The sequence below is a fragment of the Oryzias latipes genome, chromosome 13 (genome assembly GCF_053564925.1).
Source record: "Oryzias latipes strain Hd-rR chromosome 13, Olatipes_Hd-rR_3.1".
NCBI lineage: Eukaryota > Metazoa > Chordata > Actinopteri > Beloniformes > Adrianichthyidae > Oryzias > Oryzias latipes.
Genome location: NC_136249.1, coordinates 15,480,521 through 15,501,274, shown reverse-complemented (window position 1 = coordinate 15,501,274; position 20,754 = coordinate 15,480,521). Strand labels below are relative to the sequence as shown.

General features: G+C 39.5%; 1 protein-coding gene and 1 long non-coding RNA gene across 2 annotated transcripts; one reads left to right on the top strand and one right to left on the bottom strand.

Annotated features, from left to right (window-relative positions):
* The first annotated feature begins 7,989 nt into the window (after positions 1-7,989).
* On the top strand, positions 7,990-14,354 carry LOC105355478 (uncharacterized). Its single transcript, XR_909875.4, has 3 exons — positions 7,990-8,156; positions 8,745-8,811; positions 14,043-14,354. It is a non-coding gene; the product is annotated as an uncharacterized LOC105355478 (long non-coding RNA).
* Positions 14,355-15,424: 1,070 nt separating this feature from the next.
* Positions 15,425-20,653, bottom strand: aasdhppt (aminoadipate-semialdehyde dehydrogenase-phosphopantetheinyl transferase). The gene is made up of 7 exons (XM_004075744.4): positions 20,252-20,653; positions 20,053-20,166; positions 18,512-18,632; positions 17,550-17,671; positions 16,731-16,892; positions 15,980-16,048; positions 15,425-15,828 (listed from the first exon to the last, which is right to left on the bottom strand). Exons 1-7 carry the CDS (start codon positions 20,393-20,395, stop codon positions 15,670-15,672), a joined length of 891 nt encoding a protein of 296 aa, XP_004075792.1. The 5' UTR covers positions 20,396-20,653; the 3' UTR covers positions 15,425-15,669.
* Between the last annotated feature and the right edge of the window lie 101 nt (positions 20,654-20,754).

The following is a 20,754-nucleotide window of genomic DNA, read 5'->3' as shown; positions in this document are numbered from 1 at the left end:
TTAATCCTTTTTCTCCTTTTATTATGAAATACAACATGACAACATTGGTGTAGAATCAATTTTAAAAATCTACATTTTCTTTAGGTTTATTCTAGTGATAAACCACTGAGTAGATTAAACCTTTTACCATCATTTTACTCATTTACCTGACATTAAAAATCTAAACACAACGAGAAAATTAATGGACTAAAACAAATAAACCAAAACTACAAAAAAAAACAAAAAAGAAAAAACCACATTATTCATTTAAACGTTAGTCTTTTTCTTCAAGAAGCCACAATGGAGGGTTGAAAGAGCCCAATGTGGATCTGGAGTCTCAGGTAGGAGACCCCTGATCTAGACAGGATAACATAAGAACATAATAATTGGATAAAACACAAGATCAAAATTAAAGTACATCACATAACAATACAATAGAATGTTAAAATCAATGTTTCTAGGACTGATTTGATACCAAACAATGCTTTAGATGAGTTTTGAAGGCTTGTAATGTGGGGCATTCCCTTAAAGAGAGTGGGAGACTCTTCCAGATGGTTCTGTAAATGTTCTTTACAGACAGAGCATTTAGTCCAAACAGTTCCCTACAGTGGAGACCCTGGTCCTCAAAGTGTCATCTCTTTTTCTTCTTCTAACAACTCCGACATGGGAGATGGTGCAAGTCTATGTAACACAAACAAACTTAGAATTAAAAATTCTCAAAATTCATGAAGTTCTCACAGAACCTTAAGCCATAGCCTATGAATCTATATATTAATGTACACTGACATATTAGTAATCCTCCCTTAAGCTTTTACATGACCTAAAATTTGATGTTTCTCATAATGTTTCCATAAATAGCTGTATTTATATGTGTACATGTATGTGCATTATATTCATATCATCTTGGTGGGAGATGGACTTTTACGTATTGTTATACATGTTTCCAACAAAACACAAAAGGTTAGAAATAAACTGTACAGAGCAACTTTTATGTTCCTGTTCTTTGTCCTTGAAGCTGCAGAGCATCATTAGAGTCTGTGAAACTGTACCTTCAGGATTCAAGGCTTTTATTTTTGAGACAAACATAATCATGAAAGAAAGGTTTTTCAAAAACTAATCAAAATGTTAAATACTTTTCTCTGACTCTTTAAAGAGTAAGGACTTTTATCTGACTTTTTTTTTTTTATTGGGCATGACCTTGAGGCTAAAATGAGCAGAAGTCCTTGAAAAAACAAATTGTTTTTCATTTTGAAGGTTTCTACAAACACATATAAAGAATCTGGATTTTTGGAAAATGCGTGCTTTTATTTTTTAAATTTCTATAAATCATAACTAAATTCATTTATGTAAAAGCACATAGCTCATTTCCTTAATAGTTTTTTGTAATTTTATAATTTTTCATGCTGATGTTTTTTTTCAAAATAATTTGGAAAATTATAACATTATTTGACCTAAAACTGTTCCACAACACCCTGTAAACATTACTTTTTTTGTTGTTTTCCCAACATGATATAAATTTGGTGTATGTAGAAGTGTTCACAGTACTAAAACAAAAACAAATCAAGAATTTGTTTTATTGGTAAAGAGCTTATTCAAAGGAAGCACCGACTCTCAGCATTTTGCTTCCTGAATGTCCTTCAGCCTTTTGGAGGACTATGTGACTCATGGGAATGTAAATGCTGTCTAAGCTTTAAGAGCCGATACTTTAAAGAAAAAAAAGAATGTTTCTGTCCATGAACAGCTTCACTTTCACTGTTCTCACATTCAGACATCAGCAGGCACCTGAAACTGCTGGACAAAGTGAATCATTTGACATTTGTGCATTTTGCCTTTAGCAGAAATGTAAAGAGAGTTTGGAATGCTGCTCTGGATGCTCTTTGTCTAATAAAGTAAATATTTAGTTTAATTTGTGATTCAGAAAGAACAAATGTTCGGGGGGGCTGCTCTCCTGGTTGGGCTGGAGCTGCACTCTCTGTCCCCCCATGCCTCCCTGCTCTCTGGCTCTGGGGGCCTGGGTGGCGGTCCTGCTGGCCCTGGCCTGGGTGGTGGATGTGATCGCCTGGGGGGCGGTTGTTCTTTATCTGCTACCGTGCGGGGGTTGGGGGGGGTTCTAGCTGCTGCTGCGTCGGGGGTTTTGGTGTGGGTATGACTGGGCACTCTCCCTCTTTTTCACATTCCATCATCCATTTTAGAACATAAACACTCACTCAAGCACAGGTGTTAGCTCACCTTTGCACAAATAGTTTGTGTGATCGAATGTAGTATTTCATACTAGTTGGCTTTAATGCATAGGTATGCGTGTGTGAACATTATTTGTATTGTGTACATGTTGACATGTGAATATTTTTGGAGCCAACAGCTATGTTTATAACATTTGATTGTGTGTGTGGACAGGCCTTGCCCTTATAGACCTGTATTACATCTGAACCTCACTGTAATGATTATAAACATCCCGAAACTTGTTGCTTTATGCTGCTTCATGGTCCCCCCCCCCCCTCCATAATCACCCTCCTATCCCCCCCTCTCTAATATCCCTCCATATTCCTCCCTCCTTTCCTTTTACGTCCGGTTCAACACAAAAGATTTTCAAATATGATTAAAATGAATAAAGTTTGGCCTCAGTTACAAAAGGAGTTTATTCAGACATACCTCTGGTTTATCAGAAGATTCATAACCCCTGTTGTTAAAATAAAATATGTCCAACACGAGAGGCCTTCAGCTCTCATCCGTTTGCCCAGCTGTTGGACAGGACAAGTAAAAAAAAAAAAAGAAAGAAAGAAAAAAATGCTGTTTTATAAAAGTACAAACACTGGGATGCATCATTAGGAAAATAGATATTTAGAAAAAAATGATCACATGTAATCCACGGTTCTAGTGGATCCGGAATGCTTTGGTTTGATAAAGTAAAAAGGAGCACATCATCAGCAAACATTAAATTTTAAATATCATAAAGTCAAACTTTCATCATTTCTGTTCAAAAAAAAAAGAAAAAAACAAAACAAAAAAAAAAACAACTATTGAATTAATCAGTGTTTTGAAACACTATGTATTTTGGATTGCTGGATTTACCAGCACAGAGCCCTGCTAAGGCTCCTTTAGCCCCTGCTTGTCTATGAGGTGCTCAAGTCAACTTTGGTGATGCTGGAAGGAACCGCATTAGCCAGTTCCTCTGGAGGTGGCTAGGGCTCCCTCGATCCTACAGCAACATTGTCCTGTACGTTAATCCCACCATGCTGCAGCTTCCAATAAGTGGCCTGTCAGAGGAGTTTAAAGTCACATGAGCCAAGGAGCCGATGACCCATCTGACACGAAAGTTGCTACAGCAGGAATCCTGGTGAAAACTGGAAGGACGTGGAAGTAACAGGAAGTCATCAAGAGAGCTGAGGCACGGCTGCAGCACATCTAGGTTGGCAACATCGCATTGATCCGGGCAGGACTAGGTAGCTTTTTCAAACCCAGCTACAATAAAGCTAGAGGAAGAGAGAGAAGTGAAATGGTGCAGGATGAGATAGGAGCAGAGGTGCAGGAAGACCGCCGGATCAAGATGGTGGCGATCTACCAACAAATAAATGATCATAAATGATCGTCCCAAAACTCTGGTATCATTTAGATTTTAACGTCATGAAATCATTGATGTCATATTTGCCGTTTAAAAAAAAGAAAAATCCAGGGGACTACATAGTGCTGCACTATATATCTTTTTAGTAGTTAGGGATTAGGGTGGGAATTCTGACACAGCTATAGATTATGTCAGTTATGATTTTTTAGATGATTTGGTACATTTTTCCTCACAAAAACCTCGGTTTAAGATGCAAAAATATCGACTCAAGTGATCAGCAAAAGCACCTTACCAACCCGCTGTCTCAAATTTGATCCACAGATTTTTAACACGGTGTGACTGTGTTATAAAAAAATAATTATCAATACATTTTGCATTACTTCAATAAAACAAGCAGTCATTAAAAAAAAAAAAATCACTATAAAATTTAAGAAATTAGCAAAACTTTTTTCTGCAGTGTTTTTGAGATTTTAGGAAGCAGCCATTTTCAAATGAGCAGGAAAAGGAAAATCCCTTCTACTCCCCCTAATGGAAAGGTGACGAACTGTGGGGCAGAAAACATGGAAAAAGTTTTTACCATGACTTTTTAAGGAAAATATGGATCATCTTATGAGATAAGGGTCTCAGAAATGCGTTGATCAAATATGATAAAAATGGCTAAATAGGGTTAAACTTGTTTTTTTTTGTTGCATTTTTATGAAATCAAAACAATTTCCCTTAAATCAAAGCTGAAACAACCAAAAAATACAAAAGGATTTAAAGTAAAATCCTTATCATAAATAAATTGATGAATACTTTTAGTTTCATTGTATTTTTACAGAACAAGTCACATAGTTCATGACTGATGAATCATAAGAAAATGAGGGACTTCAGTGCATTGCAATGTTTTTTTCCCATCATCCTCTTGCTTTCAACCTCTGTGAATCTTTTAAAATACAGTGGTCAAAGTGACCCCCTTGTTTCAGATTTACTGCATATGTTTATAAAAGCATCATCGGAACAGGACGCATGCCCCCCCCTGCAGCTGACCTTTATGAACTTGTTTTGTTCAAGCTCCCGTCTTCAGCTGAGACAACAACCGTGGCTGCGTTTGTGTGTGAAAGTTGTGTCATGTGTACGTGCATGTATGCACATGTAGAGAAAAAAAAAGCGGGTGGGAATTGATTGGTGTTTTGATGATTTTTCAACCTTTGGTGGTCAGACAGAGTGGGAAGAAGACTAATGTTTGTTGGGAAACAGTCGATTTTAGGCAACAACAACTCAATGTCAGGAATGCTGCTGATGTTTTCAAGGCTTTGGACTTCCTTAAACAAAAAAAAAGGCAGAAGGCAACAATCAGCCAGCGGCAGTGGACTGTCATCATCATTATCTGCAACAATGCCTGGACTTTTGGAGCCATGAACGTTCACAAGTACACATTCCGGTGTGATTATTGCATCTGAAAGAATGCTGAGAGAAATCATAACTTTACAGTAGTGTTACAAACGGTTTGTTTCAGTTAAAAGTACATAAAAGCCATTTAAATGTAAACAATAGAAGCTTTTGAGTACATCTGTGTTTTTTTTAAACTCTGACATCCTACCTAAAAAGTTATATTCAAGATACTTAAGATAAATAATAAGAACAGAACCCAAAATAGGAAAATCCAAGAACAATTTTCTTCTGAGCTTTTAAAGTTAATTAGACTTTTTAAAAATGTGTTTGTTAATTTTTGGTCTAAATTGACAGCAGCCAAAAAAAAGGGAAAAATTGAAAAAAAGGTAATAAAAAAAGCAGATGTTTTTGGCCCGTTGGTTCTCCAAAGGTTAGATCTGCACTGAAGAAGTTTTAAACCCTTTGCATGTCAGTGAAAGTAGTCTAGGGCATTTTTGATTTTTTTTCTACTTGCTCTGTTTCTTCATCTTTACATTTTTTGTGACAATGCTCCATTCCAGCTTTTTTTCATCTTACAAATCTATTTTTTAATAATACTACACTCTAACTCCATACACAAAGAACCTGAAACCTGTCTGAAAACTCTGTCCAAAGAATGTTTTAGTTCTTGTCTGAGCCCATTGGTGGGTTTGATCATCTCATTGTCAGCAAATCGAAGATACACAAATTCTTACTGTGTAACTGTTTCGTGAGGTTCTGTTTAAAAGTCCAAAAAAAAAGTATGTTGACTCTTCTGTCAATAAAGTTGTTAGGGGGTACAAAAAATAAAGCGTGGATAAGAGGGAATATGACACAAAAAAAACCTAAAGGTCCTTCAAAAACTTTGAACATTGCTTTGAGAAACAGACTGGTTCATCTCACCCTAGGCACTTTGTGTCTCTGCCACTTTAAGAGCAAGGTACTCCTTCTAGCCACTCCCCCTTGGTTCATATCCTCACTATAGCTGAAGCATGAAAAAAAATCAACTTTACTGCAGTGGTGTGAACATGATCATGATGTGTTGTAATGAATTTCTAGCAACAACCCAGAAGCAAACCATGTACAGCTTTTGGACCTGATGGATAGCTACACACAGATGTAGACCTGGACTTGAATATACTCAAGTCTCACAACTACGGAACAAAAGTCCCACTTTGATCATGTTTGGATTGATTTTCAAAGTGTTCCCAGTGGTCTTTTGATTAAAATTATGCTGTTTTTAGCCAAAATCATAAAACCTGTCTCATTTTCTAGGACATAGTTTCTGCAGAGCGGCAGTAGTTCCAAAGAAATCTGCCTCTGAGTTGACTGTTGGTGCGAAGCAACCTTGCCTCCACCTTACTAAACTGTTTGCGTGCTCTCCCGCTAGTTTACAGCCCCTCACACTATTAACCTAAGAGAACCAGTGCAACAAAAGAGGCAATCAATATTGGCTAAGACGTACATGGATCTAGTCATCTACAAGTGGATGCATCAGAATGAAGCACAGCAGGGAGCTTGTGGCCTGTTCAGCGTTTCATCTACGCCCCCAAATACGAACTTTTTCAAACTGCATTTTTACATCTTTTCCTGATTCTCAACAATTTGAATAAAGAAATACTCAAAAATGCTATTTTAATCTCAATGTTCTTTAAAATGTCTTCCATCATCAGAAAAATGCCACAATGTTGAAAACACCATTTTCATCAGAGTGGGTCTTTAAAGCTATGTACCTTTTAAATCTTTCATTTTATGTTAACTGTAAAAAACATACTGTATCACATTTGAAAAACTAAAATCTTCGTCCTGTTGTGTTACATTTGTGGCAGTAAATGAGCAGTGAACTTGTGGTTGTTTGACCTTTGCCAAATGTGACCTGAACTTTCAAAAGGAGATGTGAAGATCTCCGTTAAAGTTCAGTTGAAAGAATAAGCTGACAGTGGTGATTGTAGAACTTGGGGCCCCAAAATGGAGGATAACTCTCAGTCCAGAAAAGGGCAGAACCGAGATAAAAAATGGGTAAGAAATATATATTAAAAAAAAAATAGCAAGCGGACCAATCTTTGTTCTAAACGTTGTTGTTTATGGGTACAAACACACACACAGAGTGATTTGTTTTGACAGTACAAGTGTGCTGTGGGAGCAAACTGTCATGGCTCCCCCCAAAAATAAACCTGACCCCAGGGTAGGAAAGAAAGGGCATGACACATCACACCAGCTCACACTGGAGCATGCACACATGGAAAAGGTTGGTGTGTTTGTGTGTGCAGGAGCTTTTTTTGTGGGGCTGCATGTCAGTGAGCTGTTGTGCTTTGAGCGCACGTGTGGAAACAAATATGTTCAGCTGACGGTCGGCTGCATTCAGACTCTGCACACTTAGAAATCTTCAAAGGATTTTAGGAATTTGAACCTTCTGCTTCTGTGTGTGTGAATCAATCAGCAATGAAGACACCAGCCTCCGAACGCCACAGTCATGCTAAAAACTGCTAATTGATATGAGCGCCACCAATCAAAGATCAGCGATCATTGTCTGAGGCGTACCAGTGGAGGTAAATAAGCGGCCTCCGCTGGTGCATGACCTCTACAATCAAATCAAACGTCCTGAAGCGCTGATTGCGCCTCACTCAGCAGCTTGACAGCAGAAACCAGCCGCTTTTTTCAGCTGCCTTCAGCTCATTCCCAGTCCAGCAGCAGACACAGACCCATGTCACAGACCCACATTATGATACTCCATCAATTATGTGTGAAGCTGAAGAAACACAGAAAAAAGGGAGGGTTCAATTACGAGGATCCCTTTTTCCAGTCTTTTTGGTTTTAATCGCAAAGGTTTCTAACATCTGTACAGTAATCTTAATGTGTGTTTTTTTGGTGAAGTGTGTATATAGTGAAGGTTAAGTGTGTGTAGAGGTCCAAACCCAACATGTCATCTGTGACATGAGCCTAAAGGTGAATAGATTTGCAGAGTCACAGGCCGACCCTGGAGCGTAGCCACTGATTAGTTTATTGGTTTCACGTGTCTGTGTTGGTGTGTTAATGACTCTTTCCATAGCCCAGCTATCAATCACCCAATGATTGGAGCTTGTATTGGCAACAGCTCCAGGGAGGGGGTGAACTTGTTGTTCTTTTCCATCCAGATTTTCACTTTTGTCTTTTTTTCTCTTCATTTTTGAATCAGTTTAAGTTCATTTGTCATTTCTTCCAAATCATTTCACCCACCAGTGTGAGAGTAAGTAAACATGTACTCATGCAATAAAACTGCTTCATGTTAGAACTTCATTTAGAGCTGTAGCCACATGTACTAACAGCACTAACAGGCTTCTTGCAGAGCCCACAGAATTTAGAGAGGATTAAAAAAATGAAAATTTCAGATGGAATGTTTGCATCCCACCTACTTTACCCTTACGTGTTGTGTAAATGTTCATGGCGACCTGTCCCTTACAGCATGATTGGAAAAAATGTGCATGAACATTTTCTGTCTATGGGCTAACTGAGCGGTCTATGACCTTAATATTTCATGTGGGCCACCTGTGTGCTCCATACAGGTTTGCCCATTTTTCACCCACAGACAGCCTGTTTACACCCATTTCTGCAGTTTGGACTAAGGTTAATGATAGTGATTTTATCTTTTCCCCCCGTATAGGCACATTTGCATGTTTAGTTTTGAACATTTCTTTAAATATTTACTTGGAAGCAACTTTATCAGAGCCTCTAATGGAATAAATGCAGCATCACAGAATGACATATTTATTATGAATAATTTCTTTTCCCTCCTGTGGTTTTTTTATATGATGTCAACCCCTCCTGACTGACGCAGCAATTCTTCTTGGGGCATCACATTTGTGCAAATGGTTGGAAATCCATGTGCACAAACACATACACAGGTAAGCATTAACACAGCTGGCTGGATGCACTGTAAGTGCCCTATAGTTATTTAGAGAACACAGAACAGAGACTGGCTGTTTTTGAGTTGGATAGTGTTTGCAAGTTTCTGAGTCTGCACGCGTGAGGAGGAAATGCTGTATCCACATGCTGTTGGAGCAGTAATCCTAAAATGGTTCGCACACTCCTCAACACCGATGGTTTTCACTGAATGAAGCACCAACATTAAGGATTATGGGGGCACTTTTCTTAGTTTGAGGCCCTTTATGAGCAAGAATGTGGGCAAGTCCTGCTTTCAGGAGTAATAAAGACTCAAAAAACTGTTTATCTGGTATTTTTACAATGCACATAATTTAAAACTTTGATTAAAATGTTATAGACTTTCAAATCACAGGAAGCAATCTCTAAAATTGTGGTGCCGGAATTTGGTGCCATTTAGTGTCTGGTGCTTCCAGCTAAACAGTTTTAGGAGCTCTTTTCTGTTTATTGATGCACCAAATGTTCTTTTCAAATGAAGGATCTTTAACTGCTACAATCAGCAGTTCTGAAAGGCCTCCCTGAAAGATTCAGCATTCATAGTTTCTTCCTAAACATGCAAGCTGCTCCAAATGTACGCACCTCTCTAGAGATGCTGGCTTTTCAACTGAATGCTGGTAACTCACTGAAAAGTCTCCTTCCTCTTCATCCTGGAGTTGTTCATGATTATCAACCAGAAAGTCACATCTAGACTCTTTGACATAGTCCATTTCCTCTGAGTCTTGGCCCACAGGGACCACAAAGGAGCCACATTTCTTCTTGTGAACAGAACTTTAGGTGCTGTTAGCAGATGCTGATGTGTTGTATACTGACAGGAGTTTCTGGAAATACAAATGTCATACTTGTGATTAGTGCATTGACATCTGATAGGGTTCAGCCTTGTCCCCTTTGCACAGAGATTTCTTCAGATTCTCCGCATCTTTTGATAATACTCTGCTCTATTGGTGAGAAAAGCCTCAAAACACACTGTGTTCTTTATATCTAGTTGCAACAATCTTTTTTAATGTACTACTTTATTTATTGGAGTCCCTCTGACCATCTCCTTTTCAGAGATCATAATCATGTTACAGAATAAATACGTCACTCAATTAGTTGCCAGATGTTCTTTCAGGGATTTTGTTGCAGTGGTTAGTGCTCACGCCTCACAGTAAGAAGGCCCGGGTTCGAATTCTGGCTGGGACCTTTCTTTGTGGAGTTTGCATGTTCTCCCTGTGCAGGTGGGGGTTTTCTCAATGCCTTCGTTTCCTCCCACTGTCCAAACACATGCTTACTAGGTTTATTGGTGACTCATGGATTGCCGCTGTAGCTGAGTGTGGACCTGCAACAGACTGGCAACCTGTTCAGGGTGAGACCAGCCCTCACCCAACAGTAGCTGGATTGGCTCCAGTGACCCCATCATCCCAAAAGGGATTCAGCGGGTTCTGAAAATTGATAGATGGATGTTCTTCCAGCTAAATGTTTTTGTCTTGACTCTTTGTTTCCACTTTCCAAACTATTTTGATCTGTGAATCCGTGGCAGACACATCCATGCGCTTGCGAATGTGTGTCTGTGATATAAAAAGCCATTTTATTCCCAAAGACCCACTCAACTGAAAATGGTGTTTTTGGTTTTTTAACATGCTTTTGTGGCATTTTTCTCATGATGGAGGACACATAAATAGAAATTAAGCTTAAAATTGCATTTCTGAGTATTTCTTTATTCAAATCCTTGAGAATTAGGAGCAGATGAACAAACAGTGTTTGACAAAGATCGTATTTGTGACGTAGAAAATACACTAGGCGGGCCACAAGCTCCCTGCTCTGCTCCATTAGGATGCATCCACTTGTAGACAACAGGATTCATGTATGTCTTTGTTTTCAATGTCATCTAGCTCAAACTGTATTTCTGGATAGCTTCAATATTACTCGCCAGTTTTGTTGCACTGCTAATGTTAGGTTGGGGGTATGAGAGGCTGTAAACTAGTGGAAAAGGGTGTTATCAGAGAGCTCTCAGCAACAGGGAAGGGGGCGGGGTTGCACTCTAATGACAGTCCTGCCCACACCTCAGAGGTGAATTTTTAATGATCTCCTGCTGCTCTACAGAAACTGTCCTAAAAAACACACACAGGTTTTTTTTTTTTTTTTGCTTAAATTAGCATAATCATCATTACAAGGCCACTGGGAGCGCTTAAAAAATAAATCAAAAGCTGATTGGAGAAGGACTTTAAAGATGGTGGAAAGGTGCTTTCTATTCTAAATTCACCCTGTTTTAAGTCTTTTGCTCGATAACTCAGACATGCAGAAGTTTCCTGCTTTCATCATACTGGTGTTTTCTTATTTCAGACACAGGAGAGTCTGCTTTGTTTCTCAGTAAAGTTGCTGTTCCAACTGCGAGCACAGACCTAATTACTCAGGCGTACAACAGACAGTCACGTTGGATGACTCTGCAATCAGAACAAGCCAACAAGTGTAAACATTTCCTAATGTTCCTGATTGGGTTGTGTAGGTTTTACCAATCTGCATGCTCTTTGTGTGTTTGTTGTGGCAGTGTACAGTGTGTACGCAGGAATGCAGGATTTGATTAATTGTGTCAAATGCAGCGTGACTTCCTAATCTCAGCTACACAAAGCATCTGCCTCTACAAAAGGACACACAAGCACTCACAAGGTTGGAAGCACACCAATTAAAAACACTTAGATTGAACAAACAGTTCCTGGTTTAGCTCCAGAACAAGAGAAAAGAAAATAGGAGACAGATTTTCTGCATTTTTGAAAGGTTTTTGAGTTTCGCCTTGTTTCCTCTTAGGTGGGATACTTAAAAATAGCACAAGAATAACGTAATTATGTTTTAAACAACCTTTTGAAAGCAGGGCTGGTGACAGAACATGGGTACACCATGCAGTAAAGTCATGCTATTCAGATAGAAACACAGTAAATCAAAATTCAAATCAATCAATTCAAAGTCAGCATTCTCTTTACCTACCCCAAGCAGCTGAATTCATCAAACTAGCACTTCGCTCTGCAAATATGCATCCATAATTCAGTACTGGTCCAATTCTCTGGTGAGGACAAACGGCAAATATGTGAGGTTGCATTTGGCCTTTGCTGTTAGAGCCAAGGCTGAAAACAACCTTTTAATAGATTCATGTTTTTTGGATGCCATGTTGTCATTTTTACTGTATTTTGTTAGCAGAAAGGAAACAATAAAAGTTAAACTCAGTAAATGTGATGTTTTTGAAGACCAGGACATGTTTCATTTGCAGAGAGAACTGCCTTTGGTTAAGGCCAAAGTTGGTGAACATTTCTACAAAATAAAAACAACAACAGTTTTTTACTTTCCCCGCGGTTCAGTTTAAAGTGAAACATACGGTTCGGTTTTAAAGAATTGTTACATCCTTATTGGAAATCTTCATTTTTACAAAGTTAAACAGAGTCTTCCTCCTAATGATAGTGACTTACTCAAAGTTTTCACAGATGCCTTAAACAGTTACCCAGAAAAATACTAATATATACAGGTAATACAAAATAGTAACAGTACAAATCAAATTAGGAAAATGAATTGATTGTTCATGTCAGTTGGTTTCGCCTTCGTTACATGTGGTGAGGAGCAGCACATAGGGAGTGTGCAAGTGTGGCCTACTCGTATGGCCACCTTACGGATGTCATTAAAATGGAACAAACCATTGCCTTACATGCGATAAGTGTGTTGTGAAGTATTTGTAAGGATAATGAAAGTTACAAGTACTTATGGCATGCAGGTGATGCTGTAGTACGATGCCCTTTACGGCACATTTTAATTGTTCGTAAGTACCGGCTCCTTACTAAACTTGTGCAAGTGCCCCACATGTTTGCCACTTTGGATTTTTCTTATTTATTTAGATATTTGTTTGTGTTCTGTATAGCATGTACAAGTTACACATAGTTTCTGTTGTGAAAATCAAAATTAAAATAGCATTGAAAATATTATACATTTTTAAGGCATAATTGTAGTTATTTCTGTGTGTGTTTTCATGTAGCTTCTACGGGAAATTTACATTTTTGATATAATTAAATTATCAAAACATATTTTTGAAATAATGCTAATGTTTTTTACATAATCCTGTTGCAAATAATGGCAAACATCCATGTATTTTACTGAAAGAAATTTAGTTGTTAACCCTTGTGCTATCCTAGGCACTTTAACATTGGGAGTTGGGTCATCTAGACCCACTAGACAGTGCGTTGACCCTTTTTTCTTCAATGATTTGTGATCTTCACTGGTGTCCATGGATCACATGAAATCTTTCCACCTTTATCCACTTTTGTCATGGTAGGGAGAACACGTCAATGTAAGGGTGGGGTCATCTAGGATAGCACAAGGGTTAAACCAATAAATTCGAGAAATAAATTCATTTTTACCAAAAAATTAACTGTGAAGAATTCACAAGGTGAAATTTGGTCACTGTTTAGATTTTACTCTATTTTTTTTTTTTTTAGTTTAGTCAATTGTTATTGGTTGTTTAATTTTAAATTGTCTAGTTCTTTTATAAATTTCTTTATTTTTTTTTTGGGTGCTGTTAATCGCTCCGTAACAAATAAATATATAATAGTCAAAATAACTAAGGAAACAGTTTTTGGTTGATACACCTGTTGTTAAAAAAGCAACAGGAAAAATCTCTTGAGAAAGACGGTGTCATTCATCTGTAATCTTATTTTTCACCTCAAGCGTTTTTCTCAGTCAGATGCTACACCATTTTAGAGTTTGGCTTATATTTAGTACAGAAGAGAAAATTTCTTTTTGTGGGTTCTGTGGCAGAAAACCAGAGACCACTAAAAACGGCTTTTCTACAAGGAAAGCCTGTGTGACTCCAGTCTGACCTGCTGCCTTTTCTCCGCTCCTTTGTGGCTACAGAGGAAGCAGGACGGAAATCTACGACTGAAGAAGCTGCAGAAAACAGATCTCCAGCTGGACTCAGCTGCTGGGATCTTCTCAGGCTCTGCGGCTTTAATTTATTTAACCATTGCATCATTATTTGTCTGACATCTTAACTAAGAATACACAAAAAAGCTGCCTTTCTGTCAAGTAGAAACAAGTGGAAAAAAAACTTCAGGCCATGAAGTCAAAACAAAGACGTGTCCGATCCTCTCACGCTATTTTACAGAAAGTACATTCTTTTAAGTTGTTGTAAGATGGTCTTAGTTACAGAATGAAAACTGAATTCTGCATTTTGTGTTTATAGGAACAGGATCCAAACCCCCAATCTGCATCTGAAAACAGGTGCAGAGCTTTTCCTTGCTTCCATGACTCGGGTAAATGTCTGAAGCCCCAAATTCTGTTCCAAGTTTGAAGCCAACCTGGAAGCATCACATGTTAGAATTGAACCTGAGCATAGTCTGATTATGAGACTTTTATCACAGCTGTGGGGAAGGAGGAATCAGCCGGTGTCTTTCATTAGGGTAAAAAATACATTTGTTTTTTTGCATTTTATTCTTGTAATTGGACTGGACAACAAAAGGGATCTTCAACAACAATAAAAAGACGAGTCCTTCCATGTTTGTGTGAAGCAGGTCTGGAACACACAAATGACATTTAGAATACCAGGGAAAATAAAGAAACGCAAGCGAGAACAATGAGGAATGAGTTTACAACAAATGACTGGAATGGATGCACAATTACTGCTGCTGGCTAGATGGGAGTAAAGATGGTGATGTAGTGGATTGCGCTCTCACCTCACAGTGGGAAGGCCCCTTGTTCAAATCCTGCCTAGGTTACATGTTCTCCTCATTCATGCAGGTTTTCCTCACATGCTGCACAGGTTACTAGGTAACTAAACTGTCCTTTGGCGTGTGAGTGCACTGACCTGATCAGGGTGTACCCCACCCTTTCCCAACAGTATAGGAAAAGCTCCAGCAACCCCAAGACTACAAAAGGGATACAGCAGATTCAGAAGATGGGTGAACCAACGACTCTTGTAACCCTTGTGCTATCCTAGGCACTTTAACATTGGGAGTTGGGTCATCTAGACCCACTAGAAAGTGCGAAGAAACTTCAATGATTTGTGATCTTCACTGGTGTCCATGGATCACATGAAATCGTTCCACCTTTGTCATGGTAGGGAGAACACGTCAAAGTAAGGGTGGGGTCATAGGATGGCACAAGGGTTAACAGAAAACAGTCATTTTGAAAATGTTTCTATCCTCCATTTGCTTTTCATGTGCTGGGATCGAACTCATTGGACTTTTGTGGGCATTACAGTCTATTTTCCTAAAATCTCTGGAAGTCTGCTTGAATGTTAAAGTAAAACGGTCAGACCAACCAAAAAGGAAATGGGTATCTCTGCAGAAGGAAGCTGAAAAATAAAGAAAAGTTCTTTTCAATTGGAAGCCGTCAGCGCACCTGACACCTGAATGCTTGTTGGCCCGAAACGATTCCCCGCGGCCGCAGAGACATCTTCAAGCCTGAAAAATCTCTGCCAGATGAACATCACGAACGAGGAAAAGAAGGAAGGAGATGCTAAAAAGCCTGAAAACAATGACCTCGAATTTGAATTTTTCCTATAAATGTTTAGTTCCGTATAAATGTGAAAGATTGAATCATAGATTAAAAGAAAACAGACAAAACTTCAGCTTTTTATTGTTTTTTATTAGAATATAGTTACAGGACTCACTGATGGCGTCCTTAATTGTTCCACCTGTTCTTTTTCATTAGTCTGTTAAATACATCACCTGACATTGCCATCATTTCATTTTAAAGTCTGTTGTTACTTCAACTTTAGAAATGGCAAAGTTTGCTTTTTTCCACACGACACCATTTGTGCATGTGTGTACATCTGTGTATGGCAGGCGCTGTCAGCCGGAGACAGGCGGTTATGCAGATGCCTGAGCCTCTCTGCATCTCTGCGGAGCCTCAACCTTCATCCTAAAGCTCTCCCAGTAGGCAGGATCTTCTTCTGTCAGCGGCGAGGCAGAGGCGATGAGTTCACTGAACGACAGCAGTGTGAATGGGCTGGGAGGAGGAGCAAGCCTCTGGAAGAGAAAACGCCAACCATAGATGGAAAGTTTTGAAAATATTTCGGAAAAACCTGAAGGCAAGCGGTCGAATGCAGGAAATTCCTGCTCTCTAATCATAAACACTCTTGTCCATCCACTAACATAAGCACAGATGTTGAACACTTACTGCGGAGCGGGCTTCATCCGTCAGGCCCATCGCTACGGCAACGTGATGGTCAGCATCCAGCATGCTCTCCTGTCAAATCCCACATATATCAACACTAATATAACCCCATTCAAATTGCTTGCGGGATGAAAGTATGGGTGTCCAGAGTTACAGAAGACAAATGTAACCATTTTAAGGCACTTAAAATCTCATTTAAGTACAAAGAAAATGTAGCAAACGGTCGGACTCTGCCGTTTCTTTCTCTACAAGTGATTCATCGCCCATTGTACCACGTTTAAATGTCTTTCAGCAGTTTGCTTCATAAGGGTAATTTTTTAAAATACATTTTAATTTATGTTTTTTTTTAAGGAAATACAGACAAGAGTAATAAAAATTCTTAGTTGACTTAAAAAAACAAACATAATAGTTTATTTGCCATCAACATAAGATCGTTAAAGAAAAACATGAAATGTAAAAAAGGAGTGACTGATGGCAGTCAGTGGTGACTTGAGCGTTCCCTGTTGAAAAGGATGATGGGATCCAGCTGGAACAGATCCATCTGTTTCTCCACAATCATGCGTCTGATCAGACCGCTACTTGCCGTTTTGGGAATGCTGGGGTAATGGGAAGCCTCGTGCTGCACTTCATGTCTGACACATTTTCACGTTTTTAGAGAAATTTAGGAGAAGCAGAGCTGCTTTTAAACCATCTGAGCTCTTAGGTTTTGTTGCAACTCTGGTTCAATTCTTCATCTGCTCTAAACAACACTCACTTCAAAAATCCAGGCCTCCTCATGCTCCTCGTCAAGGAGCATCTTGGTCTGGCGGAGCACTGAACCCGGCTTTAGCGGCTCAGGTGACAGGTGGAACTCCACCCTCTGTAGGTTGAAGCCCAGACCGGTGCCAATGGCCTTGATGAAGCTCTCTTTCAGCGTCTGGGTGTGAAGGTGGGAGATCCAAAACGATCAAAGACAAGAAGAGAAAAACAAAGTGAATTTTTCATTTTTCAGGATCTTATTTTTGACCACAGAAGATGGAAATCCATGCACACATGGTAAACCCTGTTTGTACAAAAGAGGGAATTTGTGTGTATGTGTGTGTGTCCTGCCAAAACCGGTGTTGCTTGACAGCCAATAAGCCACAATAACACTATTACAGGGCTAATCTCTATGGCAACCGCTGAGCTCTGCCATTAGTCTACAGTGTGGTGGTGATATCAGAGCTTGACGTCGCCGTGCCACCCTCTCAATTTTGAAACATCTTTACTTAGATCTGCTGTTGCTTTGGCTCAACCAAAGCAACAGCTTGATGTGTGTGTGTGTGCACGTGTGCATGTCTGCAAGAAGGGACCAAACAAAGTGAACTGTCCAAACTGAGGAAGAATGTGGGGAAAAATATGAAGAAGAAATGTAACTTGAAAGGAGTTTATCTGCACAAGTGTAAAAGTGCTATATAAATAAAGATTAATTTGATGTTTTTGTGTGTCTTTCATTTATTCCTGCGAATGTCCTCCTTTTCTCTCCTGCAGGCGCACACAAAACACTATCCGACAATCTAAAGTGATGACAGGCCGGCGTGGACGCCATGGTTACCCAGTGGCGGTAGAAGGTGGCGAGCTGCTCTCGCTCCGAGCCGGCTGATTGGATGATGCTCCACTCGTGCGCTGTAAACTGACGAGTCATGATGCGGAAAAACTCCGGCACGGAGCTGCTACCTGGAAAAGGTAGGAGGCAGCAGAAAAGGAGATGGAGAGGTGGAGAGGGCAGAAGAGTCGGAGTGTGAGAAAAGAAAATGATGTTTCAGAATAAGAGCGAGCACCTTTTAATATTGTAACACAAACAAACACACAGGGCTGTTCAAGACTTTTCAACATATTAATGGGGTTATACTGCCTTCTTGTGGAGGGTTTGGGGAATGACGCCACCTTGAGTTTATTTATTAGGTGTTTAAACCTTCAACACCTAAAAGATAAGATAAGATAAAAGATACTGAGTTAATTTCTCACTGACATTAACCCAGCAGATGCCACAAAGTCTGACTTCACCTTTTAGAAAAACAGGACACTGGTTTGTATTAATGCCATCATTACTATTATAACTATAAATGAACTTGTGTTTTTGGCATAAGATTATAAACAAAAAAAGTCTTTCTTCAAAATAAGAGATAATTTAGAACTATTTATTCAGAGGTTCCTTTCAAAATAAAAGACAACTTGTGTCAAAGGATAATCTCAAGGCAGCAAATGCTGTAGTAGGTAGAGCAATGCCAGCTGTGATTTAAAAAAAAAAAATCAAATTAAAAAAGCCGTTTATTTTACTGTTTGTGGTGTATTTCAGCCAATCAAAGTTAATTCAGACCCTAACTGTATTTTTTGAACCATAAAATGAATGTAAACTCCTTGAACTTGTTCAAAAATAAAAGAGCTGCAGATCCCTGGGCTGAACCCAGATTAGAATTTCAGCATCAAGATAATATAAAGGATAAAACGATAATAAAAAAAGAGGATTTAGAAGAATCACATTTAAGCGCTAAAATAAATCCCACCCTCCTTCACCTGGCATTGAAGTCTTCATCAGATCCACTCCGACTTGGACGCCCCGGTCTGCGGCGAGCACCACGTAGTCCCCTTGATGAGAGATGTTAAAACTCCAGGACCGATCAAAATGTGGACTGATCTAGAATCAGAATTTAGATAACATTCAAAAAATTATTCAACCTGGAGACAAACATATCAGAGACGAAAAATTAACACTACAAATAATGTGAAATCGGCAAAGAAAACAAAATATTTAGTTATAATCAAATGATGCAAATCATAACTTTATTCCCATTGTAATTGTCTACAAAACAAAATAAAAACAACATTTCCTTCAATTCAGTTTTTTTCTTAATTTTGCTTTTCTCCTTTGTTATTTCTGTATTGTGAATGTTGTGGATTTTTCTGTCATTAACTAAATGGATGACGACAACGTCTTCTTCATGTCACGCGTGAATTATTTGATCGAATCCACAATGTTACTTTCCGGATATGCATAAAAAAATTTCCATATCCAATTACATTCTGGAATTTCTTTTTCTTTTCTTTTTTTTGCTAAAACAAACAATTACATTTAAAATAAAATGTGCAACCTTTTGCAATATTCCCTGCCTTCATAGACATTTTCGGCACTAATAAAAAAAGCAGAAACGTGAACATTTGAAGAGAGCAAAGGTCTGTTTAGGAGAAAATTCAGATAAAGTCTGGAGAAATCACAGACACACACCTACACTGCAGGACAAAGAAATCATGTATTTAGTCTGATCTACTTCCTGCAGCCTGCTAAGTGTTTAATATCATTACTATTGTTGTTATACATCTCCAGTTGTGCTGAGTCACCTGGGGAACAGAGACAGCTCTAAATGTCCAAAAGACAAAATAACTACCGGTAATGTGAACTTAAGAAGACATGCGCCCCTCTTCAAATCAATGAAGAGCATGTGGACTATGCTCCCTCCATTAGGTTACTGCTGACTTGTCCTGATCTGCTAACACCAAGGCCATGGTAAAGAAGGACCTGCAGCAGCTGCACCTCCTCCACATCCTGTGGAAGTGTGGCCTGGACCAGAAGCTGCATCCTAATCTGCACTGTGTCTGGTACCCAGCCTCCACAGTGACAAAAAGGAAGATCATTGGCTTCACCCTCGAGACCAGCGTAAAACTATGCTGCCAAAAAATGAACTGCAGTGATTCTCTGAGACCCCACCCACCCCGCCATCACCCAACTGACTTGCTGCCCTCAGGACGCCACTACAGGTCAATCAGATCACACACTACCAGCAGCTACCTACTCTGGGCCATATGGACTCTAATAAACATTCTTTATTCCTTCCTCTGTTAATAAGAATCTTGAATTGTATTTAAATAATGATTAAGTATTCAAGCCTAATCTGGTCATGGATAAAATATTTGAGCTCTTTGAAAGGTTTTTAATGTTGTTTTCTTTGTGTTATTGGACCATGCGAAGCCTCCAGTTGTTTTTTTCTATTTCAAACTGTCAAACTTTCTGTTTCCACTTCAGCTTCCTCCTGGAAAAAGGAAACCTCGCGAGAGTTCACCTTCAGCGGGTTAGCCAGGTACGGTTTCCCCCGGGGAGATCGCTCCAGCCGGATCTCTGTCCAAGGGATCCCCATCCTCTCACACACGAACCTCCGGAGCAAAAGGCGGCCCACCTGTGGAGGTTGACAGGTGCAGACGCGGTGTTGACTTCTGTTACTTTGAGGAAGTTCTGCAGCAGGGGCTCCAAAACAAACTCACCATCGCAGATTTGGCATCCTTGGTGTAGACGAACTGTCCGATCCGGTCTTTCTCCTCCGGCTGAACGCAGCGAGCGGCAAACAGCCACTCAGTCCTGCTCGGTGACCAGGACCTGCAGCGGAAAGCCCAGCGGACGGAGCCCATCTCTCCCCTCCGTCACATGGGTTACTCCCAGCTGCGCTCGAGCTTCTACCATTCAACTGTACATGAATAGCAACTAACTAACTAGCTAGTAGTTAGCTACACCGCCTGAACAAACTTCAGAGCTAACATCTTCACAGCCGCAGTTTTAATGTGAAGAAATGTAACGGCGCATGCTCTTGCACCTGGTCCTATTTTGTTGACTATTTGGGTTCACCGAACCGGAAGCGCCCGCTTGCCGTAATGTCGTCACGTGGGCGCGGTAGAGTACTGACCAATAGAAGCAGCTGAAACTGTGCGGCATTGACGATGCCTTCACTTTTAAACAAAAATGTTGTAAACGAGAACATTTGACTATCAAT

Excerpts from the sequence above, each read along its gene's own strand:
- aasdhppt (XM_004075744.4), bottom strand. The coding sequence starts at position 20,395 with ATGGGCTCCGTCCGCTGGGCTTTCCGCTGCAGGTCCTGGTCACCGAGC. Across the intron at positions 20,167-20,251 it reads AGGATGCCAAATCTGCGATG|GTGGGCCGCCTTTTGCTCCG; the intron begins GTGAGTTTGTTT and ends CAACCTCCACAG. Across the intron at positions 16,893-17,549 it reads CCACCTTCTACCGCCACTGG|ACGCTGAAAGAGAGCTTCAT; the intron begins GTAACCATGGCG and ends CTTCACACCCAG.